The sequence below is a fragment of the Tenrec ecaudatus genome, chromosome 1 (assembly GCF_050624435.1).
Source record: "Tenrec ecaudatus isolate mTenEca1 chromosome 1, mTenEca1.hap1, whole genome shotgun sequence".
Lineage (NCBI taxonomy): Eukaryota > Metazoa > Chordata > Mammalia > Afrosoricida > Tenrecidae > Tenrec > Tenrec ecaudatus.
In genome coordinates, this window is record NC_134530.1 from 6,687,469 (window position 1) to 6,709,636 (window position 22,168).

Here is a 22,168-nt window from a genome sequence, read left to right on the forward strand (position 1 = left end):
CCCGCCTGCCCTCCTTCCTTCTTCCTGAATATCAGGCAAATTAGCTTTACCCCACCCTGGGGTGGGGGGTATGACAGGACCCCCAAGTCTTGGCTGGGGGTGTCCCATTTCAGGGTTGTCCACGGCTGGACCTCTGCAGGAGCCTTCTGATTCTTCAGCCTTGCAAGTGGCTCCGTGCTTGGTCCTTGGTGCTTGGTCCTTGGTCCTTGGTCCTGTTGAGTTTAGGAGACCCCCAGACTTCCCCCAAGGTCTGTCGGGTGTCCGCGGAAGCACCCTCTATGATCTCTGCCATCACACCATGAAAGCCCCGAAGTAGGACCGTGTCCCGTCTCGGAGGCGGACCAGGTGATGTTCGGTCACACGGACCACCACCTCCTCCCCAGCTTCCAGGTGCACCACACCACCCAGGAAGCTGCTGTCCCACCACACCCGGGGGCTGGCTGCCTGCCTGCAGAGGGACTGCCGGCTGACCAGCAGCTCCAGTTCCTCCGGGTAGCGGGGCGTGCGTTTGTAGAGGCTGTGAGTGATCGGCAAGTTACTGGCCTTTCCCTGAGGGCAGTCCAGGCCCCCCAGCTGCACTCTGGAATAGATGTAATAGTAGCCCGGTTGGGACATCACCAGGGCCCCATCGCGATAATCCAGGCCCCTCAGGAAGGCCACGCCCAGCTGTGTCTCCCACAGCAGCAGACCCCCAGTGGCTGTCCAACTGGCATTGACCCCTGTGGAGAGAGATCGGGGTGGGGGTGGGGGCAGGCTGTTAGTCCATGCTCCAGGCAGCAGGGCCCCAGGCCACTCCCCACCCACCCCTGAGCCCCATCTCGGCGCTAGACTTGAGGTAGGCGAACCCCTTCCTTTCCAATTTGCCAATGGGGAAACTGAGGCTCAGAAAGGCAAAGCCGCCTGCTTCCTTGTTGTTGGCGCAGCAGGATTCTACGGGACCAGTGTCCGTTCACAGACGTGCCCTGAGACACAGGAGAACTGGCCCCCTGGGGTTTCCCAGGCTGCAGGGGTGGGGGGGACACGGGGCCGCGTGGTCCCGCAAGATGGACAGTCAGCATTGGAAACCCCGCGAGCTTGGTGTCCTGGCCTTTCGATCTTTACGGAGCCGATTGCCAGGCCTCTGTTCCGTGGGGGAGGGGCCGCCAGGTGGGTTCGGTTGGCAGCCAAGTGCTTCCCCGGCTTTGCAGGGGGCATGCACAGAGGTGCGGGTCATGGAAGTGCCTTTGCGTTTCCGGGAAGCTCGGGTCCGCTTCCCCGGAAAGGGGGCTATAAGTGGAGCTTACTCCGGACTTAATAAACTAACCCGTGAAGCAGACTCGGTCTCTGGCACGCTTTACAAACAGACGAAAACACCCATAACCCACAGCAATCGAGTCGATGCTGACTTAGAGTGACCCTCCGGGACAGGGTAGAGCTGCCCCTGTGGGCTCTCTGAGACGTAGCTCTTTACGAGAGTAAAAGCCTCATCTTTCTCCCAAGGAGCAGCAGGTGGTTTCAAACTACCGACCCTTCTCGACACCACCAGGGTTCATAGTGAGCACTACACAGGCCTTTCGCTGAATAAATGGAATTTAAAAGGCGTGACACCCCCCACCCCCACCCCCATCTTGCCCTGGCCTTTCTGTGAACATCTATGGAATGAGAGGGAGTGAGGATTGTCCTTAACAGCAGTGACAGGGAGGCAGGGACATCTCCAGGCGTGAGAGACTCTCGTCTCCCCAAGACACCCCAACATGTCCCTTCCTGGGGCCAACCCCCAGAGTCCCCTCACCTGTGAGGTGTGCGGCCGGGTTGGTCTGGTGGGAGCTCCATTCTAGGGAGAGAGGGTCAGAGGTCAGAGGTCAGAGGGGAAGCAATGTGAGCTCAGGGTGGCTGGCACTTTTCAGGGGTCACTGAGTCTGTCTCCCAGTGCCAGCCCCACCCTTCCTGCATGGCCCAAACTTCCTCTTCTCAGGCCAGGGGGAGGGGCACCTGTGGGACTGCAGCCAGTTCTGCAAATGGTGTTGGGCAATGGTGGGGTTGGGGGTGGATCGGGCAGCGTGGGAACTACGCTGCCCCCTTCCTGGGCCCTGACTCACCTTGAATCAGCTTCTCCCGGGAGCCAGTGTCTCCAGTCTGAAAGGTAGAGGAGTCCACAGTGAGGGGAATGAGGGCCACCCCTGACGTCACCCAGACAGCCCTACACCACTCCCAAACCCACTGCTGGGGAGTCAATACCAACTCATGGCAACCCCACGGGACTGAGCAGCCCTGCCTCAGAGGGCTCCCGAGGTGGCCCTCCTCATGGAGCAGACAGCCTCTTCTTTCTCCCAGGAAGGGAGCACCTGGTGCGTTTGAACGTCCAGCCTTTGGGTTAGCGGCTGAGCGCTTTAACAACTGTGCCACCAATGTGCCTTTCCGCCTCACAGACAGGTGGCTGTGAGCTGTACCGACGGCAGGCACCACCCTCAGATGCACGCACAGAGCCGCATGCACATCTCCTAGCCTGGTGGCCTCAACGCCTCTCTGTGCCTCAGTTTCCCTCTCTGAAAGATGGGTGGGATCTCCTCAGGGCCTGATGAGTGGATCCGTGGAAACACCACCAGTCCTTGGCACCTGTGACTGTGGCCAGGTCATGTCCCCCACTTCCGCCCCCAAAGGAGACCCGTGCAGCACAGAAGGAGCTCCTTCTCAGTCCTGTGCGGCCTCTTCCATGCATGTCGGAACCGACCACTGTGGTCCCTGGGCTGGATTCAGAAGTGGATCTCCAGGCCTTTCCTCCTAGTCTGTCTTAACCTGGAGGCGCCACCGAAATAGCAGCATGCCAGCTTCCACTGATGGCAGGTTGCTCCCACGTGGGATGTGCTAACTGAGCAAAATGAGACAAACCTGGGCCTGTCGACACGTGGACACAAACACCTGACAACAGCCGAGGGGGACTCGGTGTGACACAGGGCACACACCCAAACATTGACACGAACAAAACACACGTGGGCCTCCGGCTGGTGGATCATGCATGTCTGTGGTTCCAGATACCCACAGCAGACTGGTGTGTGCACAGACCGGCACTAATGCACAGACTGTGGCCGGATGGCCAGGTGGATACTTGGACACAGGATGACCACACAGGTCACGTGGACATGTTAAGTGCCATCCCTATGAAGTTGGTTCCCACCCACAGTGACCTTATGTGTAACAGAACAAAACACTGCCCAGTCCTGAGCCATCCGATGCCTGAGCCCATTGTCGCCATGGTGTCCATCCATCTTCTCGAGGGCACAGGGACAGACATGGACACGTGGACAGGCACGTGGATGCATGGAAAGAGACATGGGCATGGGATCCAGGCACCAGCAGAAGGGTGCAGAGACAAGATCACCTGGTCACAGCACTGGATACACAGACTCATGGACACAGCTGACAGACAGATCCACAGCCAAACCACAAACTGACACAGATGCTCAAAAAGGACAAGCTGTCACACACCCCCACCCCCGGTGATAACCCCCACCCCCTGGGTGACAACCCAAACCAAATCAAACTTATTGCCCTCAAGTCGATGGTGACCCTCTAGGGCAGGGTAGAACTGCCCCCATGGGCTTCTGAGACAGTAAATGGGAGTAGAAAGCCTCATCTTTCTTCCAAGGGGTGACCGGTGGTTTCGAACTGCTGAGCTTGCAGTTGGCAAACTAAGGCATAACCCACTACACCACCAGGGTTCCTTAGATGATAATAGGGAGGCTGATCACAATAATAACTGATAGGACTACTGGGAGCTCATGGTGACGCAAACGCTTAGGCATTCTGATACCAACCTAGAGGGTGGTTGTTGAAACCACCCAGAGGGGCCTTGGAAGAAAGTCCTGGCAGTCTGTCTACTAAAGGTCATGGCCCTGAAACCCTCTGGAGCCCAGACGACCACGGACCCACACTATTCAGGTCAGCGCCTCTTCACGGGGCTTCTACAAGCAGCCACTCCCATGCCATTTCTTTTCTTTATTATTGTTAACGTTTTTACAGTTTTAACATTTTTGAAGAGAGAAACTATACAACCTATTTTGATAGTTTTATTTTATTGGCATGCATATCATTCACGGACCTTCCAGCCCAGGGGTTTGAACAGAGTAAAAAGAGTCACTCCCGCGGTATAATTTAGAGCACCCAGGTTGCTTCTCCACCCATTCCCAGGCAACCCGGGAGGTGAGTTGACTGGCCCCGAGCTCTGAGCTGGACAATCCCCGAATCCTGTGCACGTGCAACGCCACCCCGACCCCCAACCCCATCCAGATGCACAGGGACCTGGGAACCCCATCCCAACTCACCAGCAGGAGCAGGTCCACCCTGTCCAGCCGCCAGTGCAGGTGCACCAGGAACCAGCCCTGCAAGGCCAGCCCTGTGCCCAGAAGCAGCAGCAGGAGGCCCAGGCTCAGCTGGCCAGCACTGCAGGCCCGGCTCCGACGGCCGCTCCCCAGTCTGGTGAACGGGATGCCAGTCTGTCCATCTACCATGAACACTGAAGGCCGCACCGCTGGGTCTTCCATGCCCGGGCACACAGGGCAGTGGGGCTGGGCTGGTGCGCTGGATCTCGTGGACTTGGAGGAAGCCGGGATTGCCCAACAACCCCTTCACTTGGCATGCTGCAGGCAGGGTGCTCAAGGGCCTTTAGAACTCTGGTTTAGCCCCACCCCTTTCCCCTACGCACCTTCCCCTCCTTCCTGTCCCCCACCCACCGGGGGCCAGACTCACTCTCACTCACACCATGGCTCACTCTTTCCAGCAGGTTCTGAGAGTATGACTCAGGTGGCGGGGCAGAGGGGGAACATCCTGACCCCCCTCTCAGCTGCTTCCTTGGTCCCATCACCAAGTCTTAGTGGGTGAGTCCTGGGTGCTGGACACAGTTCCAGGCTCAGGGACCCTGCAGTAGATGAGTCAGAAGGCCCTGCCCTTGGGAGGCTGGTCTCCATATTTGTGGGAAACCGAGCCCCTGGATACACAGTTTGCTCCCAGCACTGGTGACCACAGAGTGACGTGCCATCCCTACCGTGATGCACACCTCCCAAGATGGGAATAGCACAATGTCCCACATAAAAGCTTGGACAGAGTTGTACAGATGCTTGACTCATCTGGCATTGCAGTGAAGACTCGCTTATCTCAAAGAACATTTGCTCCTCTTGCCTGTCCTTTGAAGCAGTTCCTCTGAATGCGTGGAATACCACAGGAGTACACCACCCTCTGGGTTGATGTATCTGATTAAGGAGAGGCTAGCGGGCCCCTAGAGCTACAAAAACTCACCGTGCATCAGCCTACAGGCAACTAATCTGTGCCAAAGGGTCTAAAAATATCCCATGGGGGGCAAAGACAGTGTCTCCAACAAAGGATGTTGGACACACTGGGGCCCATATGCAGCAGAATGAAACAAGACCCATGCCGTTCCCCCGGCACAAAGACGAACTCAAGATGGGTGAAAGACCTAAATGTAAAAGCCCCAGGGCTCTCAGGAAAATCAGTGAGAAGGCTGGAACAAACTTGAGGGCCCTATTGCAGGGCATACACGGGTGAGCAAGTATAATACAGGAGGCACACTCATCAGGACACAAGCTAGATGACTGGGCCGTGCTGAAATCACATCGCGTATGCACATCCAAAGGCTTCAGGAGAGTAAAATGAGAGCCCTCAGATTGGGAAATCTTTTTTTAAACCAATGACGACACATCAGAAAAAGGACCAATCACCAACATATACAGAACTCTGCAGCATCTCAGTAAGAAAATAACAAACGACCCATTTAGGAAATGGAAAAAGACATGAATGGTTTACCACAAATGAGGACAAATGGCTGATACACGGATGAAGAAGGCTCACTAGGTGTCAGAGAGAGGCCAATGAAAAACATAATGTGACACCGCGTTCTACCTGTAATACTGGCCCGATTAAAAGACAGAAAGAAAGCAAACAACAAACACTAGAGAGGCTGTGGAGAGATTGGGACTCGTCTGCACTGCTGGTGGGCTTACAAGTACATACAGCCACGGTGGAAAATGATTTGGTGATGCTTAAAGCAACTGGAGATTGAAATTTCACATGACCCAGCAAGGCCCCCATTAGGCATCTACCCTAAAGAAATCAGAGACACAACACGAGTGGAGGTGTGCTCTCACATGTTCGTAGCAGCACAGTTCACAATTGCAAGAAACTGGAAGTAGCCCAAATGCCCAACAGGGGAGGAATGGGTAAACTACAATACATACACACAACGGGATACTATGCATCCCTAGGAAACAGTGATGAACAAATATTGTATGAATCCACTACAATAAGGAGAAACACCACTTAAACAAATCTTAGGGACCAATTCCCAAACAAAGAGGTAGAAGGTCTGCCTACCAGCCATAAGCCATACATCCCCCCCCCACCTATGTGCACTTCCTAAGAACCACCTTGAAAGAGGAGATCTCACATAGGCTGGGGTCACTCCTTAAACAACACTGTGTTGCTATACAACATTGAGATAAAGCTGCGACAAATCAACAGGCCCTCCACAGGGATGAGAGAACCACCGTACAGGAAAATCAAGCCCAAACCAGGGGTCTCCTGGTCTCCAGCAACACCCACCATTTAGAAGAGACACTGATAGTTCTGTTGGGAAATGAGGTGGGGAAATGGGGAGGAGCAAGTTCATGGTGGGAAGGGATGCTAAACAATGAGTGTAGGGAAACCAGGGGGGCAATGGGACAGATTTCATGTTCCTGGGTAGACACTGCAAATATGTTTCTCCCCAGCCCTCAGGGAACCATGCCATGGTCTAAGCACCATGATGCCTTTGGATGCCAGCCTCACAGGCAGAATGGCCTGCCCTAGGGGCCACCCCAGAGAGAGTCAACATCGAGACCCAACTGGATGACTTGAGCCCTGCCTGGAAGCTGTCTGCTCCCTTGGACTGAGGACTGGGGTACTTACATGAGAGAGGAAGCAGAGAGTGGCCATCCTGGGGCTGTGGAAGTGGCAGTCATTAGACCTTGGAGGGAAGCCCTGGCTTGGTGGGTGTCTGTGTTAGTCTGGGTAGACTAGAGAAACAAACTCCCAGAAACTCATATGTATATAAGAGAGAATTCTCTATAAAAAGGTAAATGTATATTAAGAAAGCATCCCACCCCAGTCCAGTCCAAGCCCTTAAATCCAACATTATTAGCCCATATGTCCAACATCCATCTACCAAGTCCTCCTCAAACTCACAAAAACACGCAATGATGCCGACTGCAGGAGAAAAGCCAAATCAGCGAGCGTGTAAGCATCTCAGCACTGGCAGGGTTCTACACACGTCTGCTCCAGCACCCAGAGCTGCATCAGGGTAGGTTCATGTGGCTTCTCCTCAGGGATGTCTCGCAGGAAGTGAGCCTTGTCAGCTGAGGCAAAGAACAGGCTAAGGCAGCCATACCCTAGTCCGACCATCAGAAAGCAAGAGACCAGAGAACAAGAAAGGTGAGGCTCACCGAGCCATTTATCTCTCTGCCCTTCAATTAATCCCACATGGGGTTACCGGCAAGTTGGCACAATAAGCCTTACCTGTCTCAGAGTCCAATGTAAAGGGACCCAGAATCGCCATATATTTAGTACCTCTGTGCCCCCCTGGCATTGATATGACAGGTTGTGAGCTGTTGGGCAGGGAGCTGCACTTGTAAGAATTGATAAAGGAAGCTTTCCCGCTGGCACCAATCCCCATGCTCAGGGTAGGCAGCGCTCCATTGATTAGGAAGTCAAAAGGCACAGGGCAACATCTCATGGTTGTGGCTCACGGTGGAACTACGCTCTCATGGACTCTCCTACCAACAGTGTCTGGAGTTCCATGTCACTGGAAAAAGTGTTGATCTCATCAGTGCAATCGTCTTAGCCCCCAAGGGGATGCTTGACAAGGTGCCTCCTTCTTTGTTTTCCTGCCTTTTGTTCGTTTCTTTGTTGGTTGGTTTGTGGCTGTTGTGGGTGTAGTTGGTCTTATGGAGTTTTGATTTTGTCATAATACGACCACCAAAGTAAACCAGAGTCATGCCTAACTCGTGGACAAGCAGATGGATTGTGGCCGCCCGCTTAACTCTAGCCCCAATCAAAGAACAACTAGTTCTGATAACATCGCCCTCATGAAATGATCACTGAAGATAAGGGTGCTACAGCAAAGTGTGGTGAAGAAAGCAGATGGTGCCTGGATATCAATCTGAACAATGTCTGGGTTCTTAAAGGCTTGTATTCAAACCAGCAGCCATCTCAGTGAATGAGCCTGCTAAGTCCACGTGGAAGAAGCACACTAGCTTGTGTAATCTAGAGATGAAGTAACAAAAGCCAAATATGATGAAGGGAAAAGTATCAGAGCTTAAATGACAAAGGCTCTGGAGGACAATGGAACCCTAAAACCCATCTGCAGACTACCCAGGCCTCTGGCAGATCTCCTCTAGCCACAGGCCAGGGTCTAGAACAGCTGTACCATCAAACAGAGAGCATCATCAATTTGATTATGCTGGATCGAACTTGATACTTGGGTCAGCTGACCTCCCTCTTCACCTAACCTGAATTTCTTCTAGGTGCAAGTATTTCTTGCTTATTCCGTGACAAAAATTTCTTTCCTGGCCTTTGAAATATTGATGGTGGTCTCTTCCAACTTTGTTTTATTTGCATTTTTCATTACATTACTATTATTTTATCCTTAGCACTTTATTTTGGTTTGGGTTTTTTATTGTTTCTGTTGGGTTTCCCAGTTTGAGAAGTGCAGAAGGGGTAGATGCATAGCGATAATACCTGATGCAATGGTTTATAGGGGATGTGGGGGGGAAGGGATAGGGAGGGCGAGGGGATTTGAAGAGCAAACAATGAATGCAAGAGTGGGTAGGGGGAAAAAAGGGTGGGTAGGGAGCACTAGAATTGATTGTTATGATACAGCTCATTTTAAAAGGGATTTTACCATGAAAGTGTATGATATGTGAATATGCTATCGAGAAACCTACTAAAAGAAAAAAAAAAGAAACCATGCTTGACCCATGGTTAGCACAGGTGAAGGACCAAATTTGACCCATGGTTAGCACAGGTGAAGGACCAAATTTGACTCATGGTTAGCACAGGTGAAGGACCAAGCCTGACCCATGGTTAGCACCGGTGAAAGGGAAAAGTTGTTGCGTCGAGGGCATGGACTTTACATCAATGATGGTAGAATACTTTGTAAAAGCATATCAGTCATGGTTGTACAACACGAAGAGCATAATCAATGACTCTGAATTACACAAGTGCAAATGGAATTGGAGGATGCTCTGTTGTGTATATTTTTGGCACAATTAGAAAATAAATAATTACATGAATAACAGCCACTACAGGGAAGAAGAGGATGTTCTAAGATTGAATCTGGGGACAATTGTACAATTCGTCTTGACATGATTGAATTATTGAGTTGTGTAATGTGTGGCTGAAGCACTAATAAAAAGGTTAAAAAAAACATTGTTGACTAAACTCTGGGCTTTCCCCGCTCTTCTTGCTTCTCCCGAGAATGGAGCTGAGACCCCTCCATCTCCTTTTCTGTCTTCTGTAATTGCACGTGCTGCTCCTTGGTCCCACATGACTGTGCTGGACCCCACACACGTGGAGTGAGGAAGATGGCAGATGGGCACTCTAATGAGGGGGACGGTGCCGTGGAGGGCTTAGGGTCCCCAGTTGTACACTCACAGAAGACAGAGTTCAAACGCACCCCGTGACACTGTGGAAGATGGTCCTGGGTACCTCCAGTAAACATCAGAGACAAAGGATTCCCTAGAGCTCAGCTCTACCCTGTGACCTATGGGCTCCCCAGCAGGAGTCTCAATCAATTTGGGATCACTGGGTCTGATTGATTTGCTCTGAATATAGTGAGTTAGATGGCTACAAGTGCAGTGGGAAGTCCCAGTGCTGAGTAAAGGAGCTGGAGGTGTGTGCACATGTGTGTGCATGTATGTGTGTGGGGTCATATGTCTGTGGTGAGTGTGTGTTCATGTATGTACATAGGCATGTGCATGTGAGGGTTGTGCATGAGGCATATGTGCACTCACACGTCTGTGTGAATTATGCCTGTGTGCATGTTTGCATGGTATATGTATGCATGTGTCTGCTGTGATGTGCATGTGTGTATGTGTACCTATATGTGCTGTGCGTTCATACATGTGTGTCGGTGTATGCATGCTGTGTGCATGTGTGTGCGCCTGTATGTGTATGAGTGTGTGTATTCATACATGTGTGCAAGTATATGTGTGGGTGTGTATGTTGTGTGCATGAGTGTAGTGCCTGTGTGCACATATGTGATAGTTACATAATCTGGTATTGATTTGAGGATGCAGAGTGAAGGGGTGGAGTCTATCTTGTCAGGCATTTCATAGCCAATGAGGCCTCTGTGTGGGCATGGCCTTCTCCTGAGGATTCTGGGAGCTCCTGTCTTTCCTCCTTAGAAGTGGGGGACACACTCGTTCTCTTTCTGCTGACTCCCTGTGAGACATCCCTAAGGAGAAGCCACATGGACCTGCCCTAATGCAGCCAGAGCCCTGGGAGCTGGGGAAGCCACGTGGAGACCCACGCCAGCCCTGAGATGCTTCCACCACCAGTGAATCCACAAGACTTCCCACCCCCCGGCCTGCATTCGGCGTCATTGCATGTGCTTGGTGAGTCTGAAGAGGACTTTATAGATTGATCTTGGACATGTGGGCTAATATCGGATTTATGGACTTGATCTGCACTGGGCTGGGATGCCCTCTTAATGTATAATTACTCGTTATGTAAAGCTCGTTCCTTTACCCATAGGAGTCTCCATGGATTTGTTTCTCTGTTCCACCCAGAGGAGCACACTGTAAATTCATGGCCGTGTGTGTGCGTGCATATGTGTGTAGTGCCTATGTGCATTGTGCCTCCGTGTGTGCAGGGTTTCATTGGCACGCACAGTCAGAAAGTAGAACTACCCTGATCCAATTAACTCCCCAACTGGGCTTCAACTCTTACTGACACTGTCATTTATTTGGTAAAAGTAAAAAATAAAAGCTCATAGTCACTACCAGCGAGTCCAACTTGACTCCTAGCAACCCTCTGGGACCAAGGAGAACTGCCCCTGTGAAATCCCTGGGACTGCAGCAATTCAAGGAGTAGGACCCTTCCCCTGTCTTTTACAGGGCACATGGAGGCTCAAACCACTGCCCTTGGCATTAACAGCCCAGTGTGGAACCCGCTATGCCACCAGAGCCCTTTCTGTGGAGAGCTGCACAAAGCAACCCAGGGATCTCTGGGGACACAGTGGAGGAGGCGTTCCTCTGCTGGCCAAGAAGTGTGCAGTCCCACCCACCAGCTGCTCCACAACACGGACCCCAGGTGGCATTGTGGTGACACGTTGGACTGCGGGTCTGCATGGCCGGCAGTTGGAAACCACCAGCCTTCTTCCTCGGGAGACAGACTGGGCTTTCTACTCCCGCCAAAAGTGACAGTCTCAGGAACCCACGGGGGGTGCCATGAGTCATGCCAACTCCATGGTGAGCAGACCCATGGGGGGTGGGGGTGGGGTCGGGGCGCCGTGAGTCCCACTACACACACACACACACACACACACACACACACACACACACACACACACACTGGATGGGCTCACTCATACCATCTGCTCTGTTTTCCTTCCTGGCTGGGCAATTTGGTTCTTCATGATTTCAATCTTTCCTGATCTCCCTGTTAGAATGCACTATGCACCAGAATGCCCGTTGGATGCCCGGGCTGTGCCCTCAGGGCCTAGAACAGACCAGTTACCAGTAAATCAATACTGGCACGCAGTCGTGTCACGAACTGGAATGGATATAATGTCTCTGTTTGGTTTTAGGAAGTAAATGTGCGGGCCTCTGCTTGGCAGTCGGAGCCTGGCAGGTGGGACTTTCTGTGAACAAATCAGTCTGTAATGCTGACAAAACCACCTGGGGTTGGAGGACATGCTGTGAAACAGAGAAGAAGATGCTATTTGCGTAAGAAGAGGGTATTTCCCTGGTATTCCTAGAGTTTGGAGGTGGGGGTTTCCAGGAGCTGTGGGGTCTTAAGAGAAAAGACTGTGCAGGGGCTTTCCAGACTGAAGGGAGGCTTTTCATGAGAAGGGGTCTGGAGTTGAGAGGTTGGGATGTACCCTTGGCTGCTTTTTGAACATCGATGATCAGGCCTTTCTTCCTAGTCTCCCTTAGAGTGGAAGTGTCACAGCAACACTCCAGTCTCACAGGACAGGTGGGTGGTGGATGTGTATGACGGGCACTTGCTGGGACTCGAACCAGGGTCTCCTGCATGCACCACCACAGCGTCCCACCAAAAGACTACAAGTACCACAGGAAGGCACCTTTGGGGGCCCCTTAGCAGCCCCACACAACCCTGAGGAGGCTGTGACAGCAGCAGCTCCCTGACCTGCCCCTGACGGCTGACTCATGCCTGGCCCCACCCAAGACACCCACAGGAAACGCCACCATACCTGCCCCTTAGCGCCCCCTCCTGGTGGAGACACCAAATAGTCTTTTCTGTCTCTTTTTTTTCCCACCCCACCCCACTTAACATTTTTAAAAAGAGTTTTATTGGTCTATACGTATCACACATTTTATTCCTTTAAAGAATGTTTATGATTTATTTTAGTGGGAGCACTTACAGATATTATAACAATCCATAATTCAGTTAGATGGAGCATAATTTTACTATGCCTACCACCAGCAGTTTCAAAATGTCTTCTTTCTTCTTGAACTCTTTGATATCCTTTATCCCCTCCCTCCCCACCCTACCCCTTCAGGAACCCTATTATAATATTATATGTTATTATTTTTTTCCCGTATCTTACATCAGCTAATGGATCCATTCACCTGCAATTCTGTCATTCATTCCCACAAGTGGGGTTGTATAGTCATCAGTGCTATCAGCTCTCCCTTCCCCCCCTTGCCCCTCCCTCTCTTCCTGTACCCTTAGGGAATCATTACTCCATTACGATTTCTGTAGGGATATCTGTCTTGGCTATCATTCATGGAACACTCTTAATTACAGAAATGAACGTATGCAGGTCTAACAAGATTAATGAGGTAAAACAAAGACCATATAGTAAGGGGAAGACATATTAAAAAAACTAGACAAATAATTATTTATAAACTATTAAGGGTTCAGGGGGAAGGGGGGAGCGGGGAGGGAGGGGGAGGGAAAAATAGGAAAACGAGCTGATTCCAGGAACCCAAGTGGAAGGGGAATTTTGAGAATGATGAGGGCAACGAATGTATAAGGGTGCTCTACTCAATTGATGTATGTATGGATTGTGATAAGAGTTGTATAAGTCCCAATAAAAAGATTTATTAAATTAAAAGAAAGAACCAAAAAAACACAAAAATAACTAGACAATTGTTAAATGTCGTTCATCGGTGCTATACTGCACCCTGGATATATCGTCCTTTCCATGTGACTCTTCTGAGAGGGATTGTCCAATTATCTTACAGGAAGGTTTTGGATCTCCACTTTGTCCATGCTCCTTCCCATCAATTTGATGGCTTGTTTTTGATCTTCTGATTCCTATCCCCGTTGACATCTCATGATCACACAGGCTGGTGTCCTTCTTCTATGTGGGTTTTGTGGCTTCCCTGCTAAATGACTGCTTGTTTAACTTTGAGTCTTTAAGACCCCAGACATTGTATCTTTTAATAGCCAGTTGCCTTCAGCTTTCTCCACCACATTAGCTTATGCACCCATTTTGTCTTCAGTGATCGTGTCGGGAAGGTGAGCATCATACAGTGCACATATCATATGATTTAATCATTCAATCTTATTAAGAAGAGTTGTGCAATCATCACCACAATCAATTTTAGAACATTTCTTCTCGTACTCATTATTATTAGCGCCCTCATTTCCCCACAAACCTTCCCTGCTGTGCCCTTAGGTAATTATTTCATTTATTTTCCCAATTCTACACATTCTACTTGTATAATTCAGTGTCACTGATTGTACTCTTTGTGCCGTACAGTCATTATTGCCACCCTTTTCCAAATTAGTCTACCATCATTGACATAAACTCAATGGCTCCTGTGAAACAACCCTTTCCCTTCACCTCTGGTAACCACTGGTCAAGTTTGGTTCCAAATAGCCTTCTCTGACTCACTTAGATGCCCTAGTCTTGACAGGGAAAACAAAATGGGTAGTGAGTCATCTCATGTGGCTTTTCCAGCCAAAGTATCTAACACCCACCAAATGACCTTTCCCTGCATGAATCTGGTAAGAAGATGGGGGAAGATGCTGATGAGATTAACTTGTGAGTCACTGCAAACAGGAGCCCCTGGTGGGCCATCCTGCTGTGTATGAAAAACGAGTCCTCTGAGAAGCAGGAAAAAGGATCTCCCGATCAGCAAGAGCCAAGAGTGCTGTGCATCTTCTAGACCTGAGCAGTGAGCCTCTTGGATCCAGAAGACAGCTAGCCCGTTAGAGGAGCAGCAGCTTAACCAGGTGCCAGAGCGTGGGACTGAGTGACGGCTGTCCCATTGCAGGCAGTGCTTTTGTGCAGGAGGTTGACTTGCAGAGGTGGGACCCCCAGGCATTTCATTCAGGGAGTTGGGTTTGCCGACCCACAGAGCTGGAGCCTTTGGGTTGAGGCTTACAGGGGAGTAGTATGACCCTTGGGGCATTGATTGGTAGACCCGAAACTTTTTTTTCCTTTATTTAAAAAAAATTATTTTATTGGGTGCGTGTACAGCTTGTATCACAATCCATTCATCCATTGGGTCAAGCACATTTGTACATATGTTGCCATCATCATTTTCAAAACATTTTCTTTCTACTTGAACCCTTGATATCAGCTCATTCCCCCCCTTCCCACCCTCCCTCATGAGCCCTTGATAATATATATATTTAAATTTCTTACACTGAGCACTGTCTCCCTTTACCCATCTTTCTGTCCTCAGTCCCAGTGGGAGGGGGTCATAGCAGATCATTGTGATTGGTTTTCACTCTGTCCCCCCCATCTTCTCCTTCCCCTCCTGGTATGGCTACTCTCATTATTGGTCCCGAGGGGTTTATTTGTCCTGGATTCCCTGGGTTTCCAGCTCTTATCTGTACCCACGTACATGCTCTGATCTAGCCGGATTCAAGGTAGAATTGAGGTCATGATAGTGGGGGCTGGGGAGCATTAAAGAACAGAGGAAAGTTGTAAGTTTCGCTGGTGCTATACTGCACCCTGACTGGCTCGTCTCCTCCCCGAAACCCTTTTGTAGGCGATGTCCAGTTGTCTACAGATGGGCTTTGGGTCCCCACTCTGCACTCACCCTCATTTGCAATGATATGATTTTTTTGTTCTTTGATGCCTGATACCTGATCCCATCGACACCTCATGATCACACAGACTGGTGTGCTTCTTCCATATGAGCATTGTTGCTTCTCAGCTAGATAGTCACTTGTTTATTTTCAAGCCCCCAGATGCTATATCTTTTGATAGCTGGGCACCATCAGCTTCCGTCACCACATTTGCTTATATACCTGTTTCATCTTCATTGATCCTGTCGGGAAGGTGAGCGTCAGACCTGAAACTTTATAATGTGTCCTGGTAAACACATACCCTGAGCATTTCTCACTGACATTATACCTTGTTACCTTCCTTAATAAACTCTCTAATTGTGGGTTATGTCTGTGAGTTTCTGTGTAGTTGTGTTAGGCAGGGTTCTCTAGAGAAACTAAACCAAGACACTTATGATTATATATATATTCTATGTAATATATACATTACATATGTTTATACAGTGAGAAGGAATATAGCAGCTAATTAGTCCACACAGCAGTACAGAGGGTTCAATTCAGCTCACTTCCATGGAACAGTTAATACGCTGGAAGTCCTTCAACTCACATGGGCCGCTGGGTCCAAGGTCAAGGAAGCAGACAGAGGAGTCTTTCCTCAGGCAATACAGGCAAAGTCCGTCCGCAGGCAGCAGACTGCAGGGTGGGTCAACAGCAATCAGCAGCAGGAGCTTAGCAAAGCAGGCACCCATGTGATCTTGAACTCAAGGGACTCATCGGACAGGATCCATCAGCCTCAAGCTCAAGCGATGCACGCACCAGCAGTGTGACAAAGCACGTCTCAGAGGAGCCTCGAGCTTTAGCAAAACGATCCACAAGTTGGTTTGGCGCTCAGGTAGTGTTGCTCACGGATTGAGGCAGAGAACTGGCTAAAGCAGCAGCATGCTGGTCCAATCACCAGGGAACAAGAGAGATATGGGATATTGGCCGTCTTCATTTATCATGACCTGATCAAATTCTACCCACGTATACCTATTGGCCTAATTGGCACATTAAACCTAATTATCACAGTAACTATTGCAATGGGTATTAGAACCCAAAGAAGTGAAACGTCATACCGATTAAGTCGGGACACAAGTGAGATGGGAAACAGAGTGAAAGCGGGTGGTGGGGGAAAGGGAAAATGGGTTGAAAATGACAACAGGTGAGGCAGAAGGTGAGAAGGGAAAGGGTAACTATAGGTGTGGGTGCTGATCAAGAAGTGCCACTGAGAAAAAACAAACCAAACTCACTGCCATCAAGTCGATTTCCAACTCCTAGCAACCCATAGCACAGAGTATGGAACCCCTGTGGGTTCCTGACACTGTAACTCTTTACAGAAGTAGAAAGCTTCATCTTTTGCCCAAGGGTAAGAATATAGGTCGTCTGAGATTCAAAGAAAGAACCTGTCTATGGGATTCATTGTCTCTGGATGCCACAGCCTCCTTCCTCTCCCCCGAGACCGGAAGAACTAGATGGTGCCCGGCTCCCATGACAATTCTGATCAGGGCCTTAGTAGATGGATCCTGGTAGAAAGGGAGGAAAACGTGGAACAGAACTTCAAATTCCCAAGCAATGCAGACTTACTTGGCCCTTTGAGACTGGGTCCTGAGATACTCTTCAAACTTGGAAGCAAAAACTATCCCCTGAAATTCATCTTCTTACTAATCAGCTGGTTCTGTGGGGAAATCAAGGGTGTTACCCTGAAGAATGCCTTCTCTGAAGACACCATCTCTGGGAGATTGACTGGTCATGGCCATCCAGTCTATCCTGAATCTCAGTGACCCTATAGGGCAGGGTCGAACTTCCCCTGTGGGTTTCCAAGACCACTTCCAGGAGTAGAAAGCCTCATCTTTTTTCCCCTCGGAGCGGCTGGTGGTTTAGAACAGCTGACTTTGCAGTTAAGAACCCAACGAGTAGCCCACTAAGCTACCAGTGTTCCTTCCATTGACCAGCAGTTCCTCTGAAAGATAAGAATGTTGGAATGGGAATGGGAGACAGGGAAACTAGGGTAGTGGGAGTTGATCCTGTAGAATGGAAGCTGTGAAAACAGACAGGCACGCTTTGACTTCCCACCCAGTTTTCTGATTTATTGAACATGGAGACTTCCTCCCAGAGGAAGGATCCCTGTTATGAAATAGATATATAAAAGTGTCGGCATGGCCTATGTTCAGTTACTTGATGGTGAGCAGAAGGTTATAGAGATGGAGTCCTGAAACCCTGGCTTTGTAACATGAGCTGTGTGATCCTGGGGGAACTTAGCGATGTCTCTGGGCCTCGGCTCCCTTCTCAATGTCTTTGGACTAAAGTGGACCCTAACTCATAGCACTGTCATTAAGGGTTAAATGAGGCGATGACTGTTAGGTTCTCAGACCAGGTCCTGGAAGCCAGGAAGGGTCCACAAGTCATTACTGTGACTCTCTTTAGGACTGAGCCCCTAGAACAGATGTCAGATATGGTGGGCTTATTTGCTTTTCTTCTTATGGGAGGAGCCAGTGTTTTAAACATGAGACCACGGCCTTCTGGTTTGGAGATGGGAAAACCACGGGTGGAATGTTTCTGTTTCAGGTTTGATGTCCGACATAATGATGGATCGATTGTGAGAACGTACATAAGGTGTTCATAGATGGTGAGGTAGTTAGTTTATCTTGACAACCTTGGCTGATAAACACCTGTGGGGTTAGTTGAAGGGCGGAGGGATAAATGGCTTGGTGAGTCTTGCCTTTCTAGTTCTCAGGTCTCTTGCTTTTTGATAATCTGACCAGGGTGCAGTTGCCTTAGCCAGTTCCCTGCTTCAGCTGGCAGGGCTCACTTCCTACAAGACATCCCCAAGAAGCAGCAGCATGGAACCTACCCCGATGCAGCCCTGGGTGCTGAAGTAGTCACATGGAGACCCCTGCCAGCACTGAGATGCTTACACATTCGCTGACTCAGCTTTCCTCCTGCAGTCAGCATCATAGTGTGTGTTTTGTGAGATGGAGGAGGACTTTGTGGATTGGTGTCGGACATATGGGTTAATGTTGGACTTGTGGGCTTGGGCAGCACTGGGTTGGGATGTTTTCTTGATGTGCACTGAACCTTTATATAAAACTCTCTCTTATACATGAGTTTCTGTGGATTTGTTTCTCTAAAGTACCCAGACTAGCACAGATGGAATGAAATGGTCATAAAATAGTATCTTTCAAAGACAGGAGAAAAGAGTCAAGTGGTGATAAACACAGAGAGACTGCCACCCATGCCATTGACTAGGACTTGGAGAAAGCACTGAGGAGTTTTGGGAACCCGAGCACCTTCACTGATGAAACAATATCATGCTTTACGGAACAAGCAAACAGGAGAAGGCAGATGGGAACAATGGACACGTGACAACTGATCACAATGGGCAGAAGGCTAGGGTAAGATTGTCAGCATGGCGATGGGGCTCGAAACAAAATGTGTGTGTAGGGGTGGTGGTGCTGAATGGAAACCAGATCTTCTCTGTACGCTCTCCCCTCAAATCACAGTAAAACGTTAGCAGAAGAAGGACAGGTGAGGATACCGGGAAGAGAGGTGAGCATGCAGGAAGAGAGAGACGGGTAGTGTGCAGGTCAGGACATAGGCTTGAGATGCAGACACAGGAGTCGTCCAGGTCATCATGGGTAGAACGCCGGCATCACTCAGAGATGTTGACAAGGATGAAAACACGCAAGTGGATACAATTGAGGGTGCAGGTGAGTGAGCAGGTTAAGTATTCAAATGACCGTGATGGCATGTGTGGTGGTTACATAATTTTGTGTCCACTTGATGAATGAGTGTAGGGGTGGAGTCTAGCCTGTGCATTAGGTCACAGCCTGATGATATCTTCTTGTGGGTGTGGCCTTCTCATAAGGAGAATCCTGGGGATCTCCCCCGCCACCCCCACTCAGCCTTCACCTTCATGCTGGTGAGCCACATTGAGGTCTGGAGAGTCCTGGTGCTGCATCTGCCATTAGATCTGTAAGACTTTGCACCCACCAGCCTGTGATCTCCCTACATCACTGAATGTGACCTCATGAGTCTGGAGAGGGATTTATGAACCAGAATTGGACTTAGGGGCTCGTATCAGACCTTTTTTTTCTTATGGAAGGAGCCAGTGTGGACGTAAGGACTTGAATTGGACTAGGCTGGGATGTTTTCCTTATCTACAATTACTCCTTGAGATAAAGCTCTTTCTTATACGTATATGAGTGTCTCTGGATTTGTTTCTCTAGTCAACTCAGCCCGATACAGTAAGGGAACAAGTGAAGATGCACTAAGGAAGCCTGTGAGGAAAGAGGTAGGAACACAGTAGACAGGTGATCCAGGTGAGGCTTCAGGTGAAGAATGTAAGTGAGCATACAGGTAAAGGTGGAGCTGAGCTGCTGGCCAAGAAGCAGGTGCACATGATTCTGGGTGTAGGTGGGACAGGTACCTGCTTGTTAGGTGAGGAGGCCTGGGAACTTGCAGGTGAACTGCAGGAGTCGGTGGAGTGGGAATCAGGGGTGTTTTGTTTTGTTTTATTCAAGTAGGCTGCATTCCCCTCCCAAAACACACAGACAAACAAACTCAGTGTCATCGAGTCAATTCAGACTCATAATGACCCTGCTGTAGGATAGACTAGCACTGTCCCTGTTGGTTTCCGAGCCTGTAACTCTATGAGGTTGAAACCTCCTCTTTGTCCCTTGGAGCAGCTGGTGGTTTCAAACTGCTGACCTCGTGGTTTACAACGCAATGCTGAACAATCTTCCCTCCCAACCCAGAAAACAAACACACAAAAAACCACCTCCAGACCGGCAGTGAGGTGGAATACACTGAAACTTTATTGTGGGGCTGGGGCTCAGTTGGGGCACCCAAAGACAATCATGCTCTCCGTGAAGGCCGCCAAGTCTTCGCACTGCTTCTTGTTCTCCTCGTCCTGGCACTCCTCCTCCTCCGGATACTGCTCCACCCAGGTGTCCTTCCCGATGATGTAGCTGGTGCTGCGGAGGGAGGCGGGCAGGGCAGGTGGTGAGGAGGGGGCAGGGTGGGCCGAGGTGTGTGTGTCAGGGCGGGGGTGGGGGCGCACCGCGGGGCACTCACTTGGGTTTCTCTCCCCAGAGGTCAGCGGAGATGCCCCATATGAGGTAGTGCTTCCCCTCGGTCAGCTTTAGGGCTTCTCTGCACTTGACGTGGCTGATGAACGTTCGCTCCACTCCGACGCGCGCCTCGTCAGTGCCTGGGTAGGGGGGAGAGGCTGAGCCCAGGCCGCGGGGGCAGGGGGTGGTGCGGGGCAGGGCGCAAGGGCGAGATGCTGGCTGACCTGATTTGATGAGCTGCTCTATGACCATGATGTAATTGTCGAAATCGTTGGACAGCTCCTTCCTCACCATCCTGGTCTTGTACACTGTAGGGCAGGGGGAAATGGGGTCAGGGGCGCGGGCCTGCTCTGAGGCAGCCTCACCCTCCCAAGCACACCTGGCTCCCCCAGCCTGAGGTGTGCAGGCGGCCACAGCCTGCCACTGGCTCACATACGGCCTGTCTCCCTCTCTTACACCCACACCCTTGTTGTATTGTGCCGCACAGGACCACACACACCCCATCAAAAGTCTCTCTTACACACACTCCTGTTGTATAGTGTCACATACAACCACACCAGCTATGATAGTTAGGTTTATTGTGCCAACCTGGCCAATAGGAACACATGGGGTTAATCAGGTCGCAGTTTGGTTGGAGGGCAAAGAGATAAATGGCTCTGCAAGGCTCCCCCCCCCCCTTATCTCTCTTGCTCTCTGGTGATCAGACGTGCTGGAGTGTGCATGCTGCTGCTGTAGCTAGTTCTCTGTCTCAACATGTGAGCTACACTACCTGTGGGCCAAACCAACCTGTGGATCCTGTTGCTAGAGCTTGAGGCTCCTCGAGCCTTGCTTCCCCACGCTGCTTGAGCCTGAGGCTGAAGCTCAAACTGAAGGTGGGTCCTGTCATCCTGCAAATCCCATCTGGGCCTGCTTCGCTAAGCTCCTGAGCTTGACTGTTGGTGACTCACCCTGCTGCTTGCTGCCTGTTGGCAGGCTCAGCTTGCCTTGCCCTAGGGAGGACTCTGCTGTCTGCCTCCTTGACCCTGGATCTGGCAGCCCACATGAGTTGAAGGACTTCCAGACTATTAACTGTTCCATGGAAGTGAGTTGAACTGAGCCCTCTGTACTGCTGTGTGGACTAATTAGCTGTTAAATCACCTCTCCCTGTATAAATCAATCAATCTGTCTATCTATCTGTCTATCTATCTATCATATTGCAAGTGTCATGGTTTCGTTTCTCTAGAGAACCCTGCCTAACACATCACATATACAGTCTCTGTGATGTACACCCCTACCTTAAACCCCTCTTTCTCTCGCATAAGCATGCCATCCCCATAGTCTCGCTCTCACTTACACACCTCTAATCAAGTCTCTCTCACACACCCATCCTGTACAGTCTAACACACCCCTATAATAAAGCTCTCTCTCACACACACAACCATACTGCTCATACACGCTATCTCTCTCTCACACACACCCTTGCTGTATAGTCATACAACTTACATCTCCCAGTCTCTCTCACACCCAACCCCACCACAGATCTCTCTCTCTCACACGTTTTCTCACACACCTGTGGTAGATAGTCTTAGAATCACACCTCTATACAGTCCTCACATGCATATACCCCTATCATTGGTCTCTCTCTCTCTCTCTCCACATACACACACAATAGTCTGACATACTACCCAGTGTCTCTCTCTCACATGCATACATGCACATGCCTATCGTAAGTCTCTCTCATACACACACATTCCTATCATGTCTCTTTCACACACACACACACACACACACACACACAAAACCATTCTAAGTCTCTCTCTCATACACACACACATCCCTGCTGT

The 22,168-nt window shown here is 50.1% G+C and overlaps 2 protein-coding genes across 3 annotated transcripts in view; both read right to left on the reverse strand.

Annotated features, from left to right (window-relative positions):
• Positions 1–291: 291 nt before the first annotated feature.
• On the reverse strand, positions 292–4,520 carry TNFSF14 (TNF superfamily member 14). 2 transcript variants are annotated; one of them, XM_075535756.1, is made up of 5 exons: positions 4,419–4,520; positions 2,580–2,595; positions 2,079–2,108; positions 1,772–1,813; positions 292–719 (listed from the first exon to the last, which is right to left on the reverse strand). In XM_075535756.1, the coding sequence occupies exons 1-5, from the start codon at positions 4,518–4,520 to the stop codon at positions 292–294; spliced, it is 618 nt and encodes a 205-aa protein (XP_075391871.1). The 2 variants fall into 2 exon arrangements, with proteins under 2 accessions (XP_075391871.1, XP_075391865.1); XM_075535750.1 differs by lacking the exon at positions 2,580–2,595 and having other exon boundaries at positions 2,079–2,115; positions 4,302–4,520.
• Positions 4,521–20,077: 15,557 nt separating this feature from the next.
• Positions 20,078–22,168, reverse strand: part of C3 (complement C3) — a 39,297-nt gene continuing 37,206 nt past the window's right edge. The window contains exons 39-41 of the mRNA XM_075535764.1: positions 20,570–20,653; positions 20,350–20,485; positions 20,078–20,249 (exon numbers count right to left, since the gene is read on the reverse strand). Of these exons, the coding sequence (XP_075391879.1) occupies positions 20,108–20,249; positions 20,350–20,485; positions 20,570–20,653 (362 nt within the window). The 3' untranslated portion in view covers positions 20,078–20,107. The remainder of the gene's footprint in view (positions 20,250–20,349; positions 20,486–20,569; positions 20,654–22,168) is intronic.